Source organism: Orbicella franksi, chromosome 1 (genome assembly GCF_964199315.1).
Source record: "Orbicella franksi chromosome 1, jaOrbFran1.1, whole genome shotgun sequence".
NCBI lineage: Eukaryota > Metazoa > Cnidaria > Anthozoa > Scleractinia > Merulinidae > Orbicella > Orbicella franksi.
The window spans coordinates 42,975,222-42,984,600 of record NC_138145.1 but is presented as its reverse complement, the minus strand read 5'-3'; the positions used below and the strand labels follow the sequence as shown (position 1 = coordinate 42,984,600).

The window sequence follows — 9,379 nt, the reverse complement described above, 5'->3', positions numbered from 1 at the left end:
AAACGTTAAGTTGTTTGCTACGCCTTACGATGCGAGAGCGGCCACGTTTGTGGCTCAAAAACTTTCGCCAGTGCCCCACCCTTTGCGTTCGAGCTTTTGCAAATGCCCTTTTGTATTTAATATATGACAACGAATTAAGTACTGTTCATTACCTGAAATAACTTGCGAATAATGTTCGTTACCACTTTTCTTAAAAATGATATAATCTTTCTAATCTTTTTGAAGTAAAGTGTAATAGGGGTCAGCCTGTTGACAAAATAGTCAAAATTGCCCTGGTCTCCTTTGCAGCCTTATTTGGGTTGTCACGCAACGCTCCTCCTCAGTAACGGCCCAGTCAGCGTCAAATTAAAAAGGCCACGACATTGCTGACGCTTGGGAATACCTATAAGACACGACTTTTGATTGGCGTAAAGAGCAAATTTTTGCGTCACATATTTACGATTATAATCCATCAAATATTTTCGCTCACGCGCGATTGGTCTAAACGCGTCACGTTACCGAATATTCCCCAGCTAAAACTGGGGAATATCCGAGAATATTCCCCAATTTTCAAAACTGCGCGCGTTGCGAAAAAGATTTGAAGAATAATAAACACAATAGCCCCCATTTGGGGCGAAAATATGCTTGGATATTTGTCCTTGAACATTATCTGTTCCTCGAGGCTCACGTTTTCCTCGAGCTACGCTCTCGGAAAACTGTTCGCTTCTCGGAACAAATAATGTCCGCGGACAAATATCCTAGCATATTTTCGCGCCAAATGGAGGCTATTGTTTATATATATGAGCGAAGCCGGCTGACACGGAATAAGACGCGCGAACGAGAGTGGTTCAAGTTTAAGCAGCTGTTATTGGGAAGAACCTTTGAGTGACCTAAAAATATCGGCTCAGTGCCAAGGTCCTACTATAGAATATTTTTGGGTGGACTTCGTTATACTTAACAACCCACTTTCCAACACCACAAAAGGGTTTGACCTGGTTATATTAAACGTGTGATAACACTTGTGCGTTACACGCGTATTTAAGCGCGATTTTCGCCGCTCTCTCCTGTCCGGTCTACTTTCAGGGGCTCCCCTCCCTAACAGCGTCTGGTAATCGACCCTACGCGTATTCCGATTGTTATAAAATTCTCGTTATAATCCCCTCACAGTTTTAACCCCCCCTCCCCCACCGCCTTCCATTTACAGGCTCATCCATGTATAAACAAAAACTATTTCAGTTGTACTTTTTTCCTTTTTCTTCTTTTTTTTTTCTTTTTCTACTTTTTCTTGTTACATTGATATAATCACTCATATAATAACAAGACGTGTGTTCGAATTCTAAGTACACTGAAAACTAACTAAGTTATTTATTTACTACACTGAAAACACTGATTGCTTTTTAAAGAACTTCAAAAAAAACTTTGAAGAAGCCTTTTCAAATTTCGGTTGAAATGTCGTAGAAGATGCCTTTTCAGAAAATTTCACGAAAATAAAATCAACATATTTTACACTTGGTTTGTCAAGACATTGCTTGCTTGTGTTTGCCAGGAGCCCTCCATTGCTGAGGTCATCACTTCCTGAAACAAAAACAAAGATAGAGAAAAAACAAGTTATAAATCATTTTTCAAGTAAACCATTTCCCTTTCAAAGCTGTAGACTAACGCAGTTTGGCCCCAGTTCCTCGTGCAGGTTACCTTGCAGTCCATTGCCCGGCTAGAGTGAAATGTTTGTACTTACTTTTCAAATGTCACGTTTGCAAGAAGGTTTTCAGGTCATTGCTTGCTTGATATCTGCCTGGGGCCCTCCATTGCTTAGGTCATCATTTCCTGCAACAAAAACAAAGATAGAAAACAACCAAGATATAAATCATTATTTCTTGTAAGCTAATTTGCCTTTATGCATGCTTTAGACTGACACAGTTTGGCCCCAGTTCCCCGTGCACGTTACCTTGTAGTCCATTCCCACGCTTAAGTGAAACTTTGTACTTACTTTTATTTCCAAAGTCAATTGTCACGTTATCTCCAATCAGCATAAGCGGCGCCCACTCGGAAACCTTGGCAAAGCCGTTTTCTCTCATCCACTTCATGGCCTGGTGAAGAGATTCACTGGCACTCACCCCACGAAAAAGATGCTCGTAGAAACGACTCATCAACTGCTCAGTTGCCCTGTCTTCTAGAGCCCACAGTGCCACTAACACTGAGCGTGCACCGGATCCTAAGAATGCCCGAGCCATTCCAACAACTCCTTCGACTTTAATTTGTCCGCGAGCACTGTGACAACAGCTAAGTACAACAAGTTTGGCTCGTAGCTGAACTTGCGAAATGTCAAACACCGTCAATAAGCAGTCGGTTTCACGTGGAAGTCGACTACCAGTTCTAACAGGCACAAGAATAATCTCTCCTTTCTCCGCATTACCATGTGCAGCAAAGTGTATCAGGCTCACTGAATTTATTCTTTGAAGTACCGCCTGCTTAGTTGCTTGCTGTCCTATCAAAGGCTGAACACCCAGCAGTCGTCCAACCATCTCTGCTTCCTTTCTTGCAAAGGGCAGTGGTGAGATGGTTTCTCGGCAACCCTTCCAGAGCACTTCACCAACGTCAGGATCACCCACTATCAGAACTCCCGTCTGACTGTGATAGTCGGCAGGACTGTCTTGAATGCATTTGAGAGCCGTCAACGAGGGAACAATGCGAATCCTGAAAGTCTCTGATAAGTACTTTCCACTGTCATCGAGTAAAGCTGGAAATGGAACACGGTACAGGTGGCGATCAGGAACAATGATGATCTCGGACCCCTTAAGTAAGTTGGCCACAGGAGCGATGATCATTTTGTAGAACAAAGTTAGATTTGGTCTGGGATCAACTTCACGTCCCCGTTGTCGTAAAACGACGAGGTTGTCTTCCTCAGAGGAATCTGGTGTCTGTTCAATGCTATTGAAAGATCGATCTTCGCAAAGTTTCGGAGGTAAAATACCAAAGCTGCGGAAGTTTTCGGCCACGTTATTAAAAAAAGTATCCAAATTATTAGCTTGTTTAGTGTACATTGTCTTTTTCTCCACTGTGCTTTCTCGGAAGTCAATGACTCCACTTGCTGTCAGAATCCACAATAATATATTTTGATCATCATATGAAATGTACAGACAGGTACAGTCGCTTTCTAGGTTGGCGACATTTTCAATGCCAGTCCATGATTGTGGGTCAGCTGAGATTTGCCGTTCAACAGAGTACTGAGCTGCCATCAAGTCTGATAGGGCCCTAGCTCGTCCGAGCTCTTCAACATAGAGAGCTCTATTAGGATTCCCAGCGGCACAAAGCAATGTACTGAGTCTTTTGTAGGGATATTTGTACACATCTAAATAAAGTACCTTGAAATCATCATTGTCTTTGAGAAAGCCTCTGCATTCTTCGCATTTTTGAATACTGTGAAACAAATAGGGAAACGCTTCCTGTTTCTTGTCCTGTGGTATCTTTGCCTTTGCCATGTTCTGATAGCAGAAAAACTCCACTTTAAAGTCTTGAACTCCCTCCTTAACTATTGAAAGTGCCTTCTCGAGGTATTCTTCAGCCTTGACATATTCATGGCGAAGAATAAACAGACTTCCTAACTTCACGTACGTACTTGCTTCTACTACTCTGCCACCAATTTCAACGGCGATAGAAAGTGATTTCTCATAATATTCTTTGGCCTTAACATCGTTACCCAGACGCTCAAACAGATCTCCTAGCCAACTGTAACATATTGCTTCGCATTTTCTGTCACCAGTTTCAGTTGCAAACAGAAGTGCTTCCTCGAAATATTTGTTAGCGTCAGCATAGTTTATACCGAGAGATAGTAACACGCTTCCTAACTTAACCCGAGAACGTGCTTCTCTTCCTCTGGCACCAATTTCAATTGCGATCGCAAGTGATTTCTCAATATATTTTTTTTGCTCTGACATAGTCAGCAAGAGATATAAACACAGCTCCTAGGTTTTCATAAAGTAATCCTTCTCCTTGTCTGTCACCAATTTCAATTGCGATCGCAAGTGCTTTCTCGAGATATTCTTTCCCGTTGACATAGTCAGCAATAGTTATACACAATGTTCCCAGGCTTGCATAACGTGATCCTTCTCCTTCTCTGTCACCAATTTCAATTGCGATAACAAGTGCTTTTTCGAGACATTCTTTTGCGTTGACATAGTCACCAAGCGACGTAAACACAGTTCCTAGGTTTTCATAAAATGTTGTTTCTCCACGTCTGTCACCAATTTCAATTGCGATCGCAAGTGCTTTCTCGAGATATTCTTTTGCGTTGGCATAGTCAGCAAGAGACATAAACACAGTTCCTAGGTTTCCATAACATGCTGCTTCTCCTTGTCTGTCACCAATTTCAATTGCGATCGCAAGTGCTTTCTCGTGACATTCTTTTGCGTTGGCATAGTTCGCAAGAGACATAAACACTGTTCCTAGGTTTCCATAACATGTTCTTTCTATATGTCTGTCAGCAATTTCAATTGCGATCGCAAGTGCTTTCTCGAGATATTCTTTTGCGTTGACATAGTCAGCAAGAGACTCAAACACAGTTCCTAGGTTTCCATAACATGCTGCTTCTCCTTTTCTGTCACCAATTTCAATTGCGATCGCAAGTGCTTTGTCGTGATATTCTTTTGCGTTGGCATAGTCAGCAAGAGACTTAAACACTGTTCCTAGGTTTCCATAACATGCTGCTTCTCCTTGTCTGTCACCAATTTCAATCGCGATCGCAAGTGCTTTGTCGAGATATTCTTTTGCGTTGGCATAGTCAGCAAGAGACATAAACACTTTTCCTAGGTTTCCATAACATGCTTCTTCTCCTTTTCTGTCACCAACTTCAACTGCGATCGCAAGTGCTTTGTCGAGATATTCTTTTGCGTTGGCATAGTCAGCAAGAGACTTAAACACAGTTCCTAGGTTTCCATAACATGTTGCTTCTCCTTGTCTGTCACCAATTTCAATTGCGATCGCAAGTGCTTTGTCGAGATATTCTTTTGCGTTGGCATAGTCAGCAAGAGACATAAACAATTTTCCTAGGTTTCCATAACATATTGCTTCTATTTCTCTGTCACCAATTTCAATTGCGATCGCAAGTGCTTTGTCGTGATATTCTTTTGCGTTGGCATAGTCAGGAAGAAACCAAAACACAGTTCCTAGGTGTCCATAACATGCTGCTTCTCCTTCTCGGTCACCAATTTCAATTGCGATCGCAAGTGCTTTGTCGAGATATTCTTTTGCGTTGGCATAGTCAGCAAGAGACACAAACACTGTTCCTAGGTTTTCGTAACATGTTGCTTCTCCTTCTCTGTCACTAATTTCAATTGCGATCGCAAGTGCTTTCTCGTGATATTCTTTTGCGTTGGGATAGTCAGCAAGAGACTTAAACACTGTTCCTAGGGTTTCGTAACATGCTGCTTCTCCTTCTCTGTCACCAATTTCAATTGCGATCGCAAGTGCTTTGTCGAGATATTCTTTTGCGTTGGCATAGTCAGCAAGAGACTTAAACACTGTTCCTAGGTGTCCATAACATGCTGCTTCTGCTTTTCTGTCACCAATTTCAATTGCGATCGCAAGTGCTTTTTCGAGATATTCTTTTGCGTTGGCATAGTCAGCAAGAGACTTAAACACTGTTCCTAGGTTTCCATAACATGCTGCTTCTCCTTGTCTGTCACCAATTTCAATCGCGATCGCAAGTGCTTTGTCGAGATATTCTTTTGCGTTGGCATAGTCAGCAAGAGACATAAACACTTTTCCTAGGTTTCCATAACATATTGCTTCTATTTCTCTGTCACCAATTTCAATTGCGATCGCAAGTGCTTTGTCGTGATATTCTTTTGCGTTGGCATAGTCAGGAAGAAACCAAAACACAGTTCCTAGGTGTCCATAACATGATCCTTCTCCTTCTCTGTCACCAATTTCAATTGCGATCGCAAGTGCTTTGTCGAGATATTCTTTTGCGTTGGCATAGTCAGCAAGAGACATAAACACTGTTCCTAGGTTTTCGTAACATCTTGCTTCTCCTTCTCTGTCACCAATTTCAATTGCGATCGCAAGTGTTTTTTCGTGATATTCTTTTGCGTTGGGATAGTCAGCAAGAGACTTAAACACTGTTCCTAGGGTTTCGTAACATGTTCCTTCTCCTTCTCTGTCACCAATTTCAATTGCGATCGCAAGTGCTTTTTCGAGATATTCTTTTGCGTTGGCATAGTCAGCAAGAGACTTAAACACTGTTCCTAGGTGTCCATAACATGCTGCTTCTGCTTTTCTGTCACCAATTTCAATTGCGATCGCAAGTGCTTTCTCGATATATTGTTTTGCTTTGCCAGATTCATTAAGAGAGTAATGCATAATTCCTAGCCCTGTGCAAGCGTGTGCTTCCTCTTTCCTATTTCCTGTTTTGATCATGACACTGATTGCTCTTTCATAAAGTTCTTTTGCCTCAACATACTTATATTGAGCACTCCATATTGCTGCCAACTTTATGCAAAGTTTCCCCTCTTGGACTGTTTTACCACGGTTCCGTTCAACGGCGAGAAGTTTCCTACCGTATGTTATTGCATTTGTGTGATCACGGATACGAAAGTACGCCGCGAACATTGTTTTATAGATTGCCTCGTAAAGAAATTTACCAAACTGCTCTTCTTTCTCCAGTGCTTTATTATTTAGTAAAACCAAGCTTTCCTTGCATAACTCGATTGCTTTTCTAGCACGACCGGTCATGTAAAGGAACGTGGCAACAACGACGCCAATACAGATTGCTCGTATAATTTCTTCAAGGTCATTCATGACGCCCTCTTCTGTAAGTCTTGTAAAAAAAAAATCCTCTTAAAAGGATAAAACAAAGCGTAAAGCATCGATTTCGAGGGTATATTGTCAAAAATACGAATAATAAAAAATCCATTCCTCTTTACACGCCAAAACGCGTTTCAAGCATTCAATTAGGGCAGACATGTTTACGAAAATACAAGAAGTTAAAATAATATCTAACTGAGCGACATAGAAGTTGCGCAAAAGAGTTTCTAAATCCGGGCGAAAATACTTTCAACTAGAATTCTGAATCTAGCTGCAAATAAAAGTCTGAAGTGAGCGACAGAAATAACTCTGAATATCGAGCGAAGATTGAACCACTCTCAACGGAAAGTACCAAAGTGAAATTTCTTTCCCGGTGACATAACTGTTTTAAACTCGGCGCGAAAAAAACACTCTGATCTAAGCGACAGAAATATTGGGCAAAAAAACAATTTTGAGGCCAGGGAAGAATATAACTAGAAACTGACTGGCTAAAACAATTATATTATTATGAAATGAACGGCAAATAAAATTCTGAATAAAGCAAAATCCGTTTAGTTTGATTTTTCTTCTTTACTTTCTGGTATATATTATATTTTGTATGTGTATCCGTGTGTACGTGTATGTGTCCGGCCAAAATTTGGCTAACCAATTTGTAAACTGGCAACCCGGAATTTTTAACCTAGTGGTTATTTCGGGTTGCCAGAACCCTAAATTTTAGCAATATTTTATATCTTTCTGTATTAATTAATGAAAAAAGGTAATAAAGAGGATGCTGTTGTTGTGCGAGGAAAACCTGTGTAATTTGTAATCTGGATCTAGAACTATTAAACTGCTACAAGTTTTTTAGGCGCAAAAAAAAAGGGCCAGGCAGTAAAATCTGGAAGCACTTGTTTATCACTGAATGAGATTTAACTATAAAATGGCAACAATATTATGAAGTTCCTCTTGAACTTTGTAACTAAAATAACTAGTTTTATATTAGTTCTATTTGAGTTGAATGGTAAATAGAGGGTCTGGAAGAGGTTTCATTTAATTATAGCAAATAATTTATCAAAATTTGAACTGTTAGCTAAGAAATGACGCAATTATGAACTGATGGCTAAGATCTGCGATCTGCCAAATTTAGTGATCGTTGGGAAATGGGCTAAAAAAAAATAAAAATCACCGAAAACGTGACTAATAACTAAAATTCCAGCACTCTCATCCAGACCTTCTAAATACAGATGAAGAAAATACAATGTCAGTAGCACTTACCACGCCAACGTAGAAACGAAATACTGAAGTTGATTTAAAAACTCGTATTCCTTGTATGGAGTAAATTGCACTCAGTCAAGTTCATTTGATATTGTTCGCTTTGGAAACTGAAAAGACCGGAAATCCGTGAATCTCAACGTCAGCCGTTCCTCTGAGAGATTAGAAAATGGCGTTTTCTAGGTAGATATAATTTTATTTTCTAGAAGAAGAATGAACAACAATGTGTTTTCACTTTCCCCAAGAACAATGAAGTTTTAAAAATTCACCTTTATATCACAGTTTATATCGTTTATCGTTTATCGCTGATTGTGAATTTTTGGCGACTGTTGTACAGAGTAGGTAAACATATTTAGCCCGGTGTCAGTCAGTTTCAAATCATACTGAACGAATTTTCTTCTCTCGTTAGAGGAAAGGATAAAATTAAACTTATATGGTCCATACGATGGGGCTGAAGTCATATAAATACATTTTTTAGATAATTAGGCTTTTTATTAATTTTTAACATACATACATACATACATGCATACATTTTATTTTTGTTTTCAAATTAAAATTACAATTACAACATCCCGGCGGATAGCTGAGCTAATCTAGGCGGGGCATGTTTACACGAATTATGAATATACAACTAGGTACAACTAGATACAACTGAAGGCAACAAGAGAACTAAAGAGACTAAAATTGACAACAATGACTAGAGACAACTAATAAACGAATGGTATTACAAATAATAATTAACAGCAGTTACGACGAGAGACCACAGATACACTAACACGAAATTATTGTCAAATTAAAAGCGAAATTTGCAATTGTCACGATCACCATGTAAGGCGAATATACGTCAAAAATAAGATGAAAGCATCTGAGATAGTGTTATTAAAAAAACAGCCATGCAAAAAAAAAAAAAATCACGAGAGTATTTTTAGAAATCTGCGGTAGCGAGGGGTGGGAAGGCGATTTAAGAAGATTTTAAATTTCATTACTGCTACAAAATTACTTAACTGATCAAAAAGAATACAACATGATACACAGCTCTTAGTAACAAAACCTCGAGAACTCTAAGTAGCTTGAAAACTGACAGCCTCCCAGAGGGGTTACATGTTTCCCTATTCATTGAAAAATTTTATATTTTCTCAATTATTCGCCATTGATAAACTCCATTTATCTTGGAAATTTTCCGCCAAATCTCGTTCATTAAAAAGTCGTGTGTGAATAATAATGAATATTTACAAAACTATTTTTCCAAGTTAATATATGGAACATGATACATACATGTATGTAACCGACGTTTATTATTGAATTTATCAATGAATAATATTTTTCTAGCTCAGGTTAAATCTGTTAA

The 9,379-nt window shown here is 39.3% G+C and overlaps 2 protein-coding genes across 4 annotated transcripts; both read right to left on the bottom strand.

Annotated features, from left to right (window-relative positions):
- Window positions 1-283: 283 nt before the first annotated feature.
- On the bottom strand, window positions 284-3,985 carry LOC145481334 (tetratricopeptide repeat protein 28-like). Of its 3 annotated transcripts, XM_081459825.1 has the most exons (3): window positions 1,967-3,985; window positions 1,715-1,803; window positions 1,470-1,554 (listed from the first exon to the last, which is right to left on the bottom strand). In XM_081459825.1, the coding sequence occupies exons 1-2, from the start codon at window positions 3,912-3,914 to the stop codon at window positions 1,745-1,747; spliced, it is 2,007 nt and encodes a 668-aa protein (XP_081315951.1). In that variant the 5' UTR covers window positions 3,915-3,985; the 3' UTR covers window positions 1,470-1,554; window positions 1,715-1,744. The 3 variants fall into 3 exon arrangements, with proteins under 3 accessions (XP_081315936.1, XP_081315951.1, XP_081315943.1); XM_081459810.1 differs by lacking the exon at window positions 1,715-1,803 and having other exon boundaries at window positions 284-1,554; XM_081459817.1 differs by having other exon boundaries at window positions 1,501-1,803.
- Window positions 3,986-4,046: 61 nt separating this feature from the next.
- On the bottom strand, window positions 4,047-8,045 carry LOC145502754 (uncharacterized). Its single transcript, XM_081482150.1, has 4 exons — window positions 8,035-8,045; window positions 5,255-6,810; window positions 4,594-5,053; window positions 4,047-4,181 (listed from the first exon to the last, which is right to left on the bottom strand). The coding sequence occupies exons 2-4, from the start codon at window positions 6,772-6,774 to the stop codon at window positions 4,047-4,049; spliced, it is 2,115 nt and encodes a 704-aa protein (XP_081338276.1). The 5' UTR covers window positions 6,775-6,810; window positions 8,035-8,045.
- Between the last annotated feature and the right edge of the window lie 1,334 nt (window positions 8,046-9,379).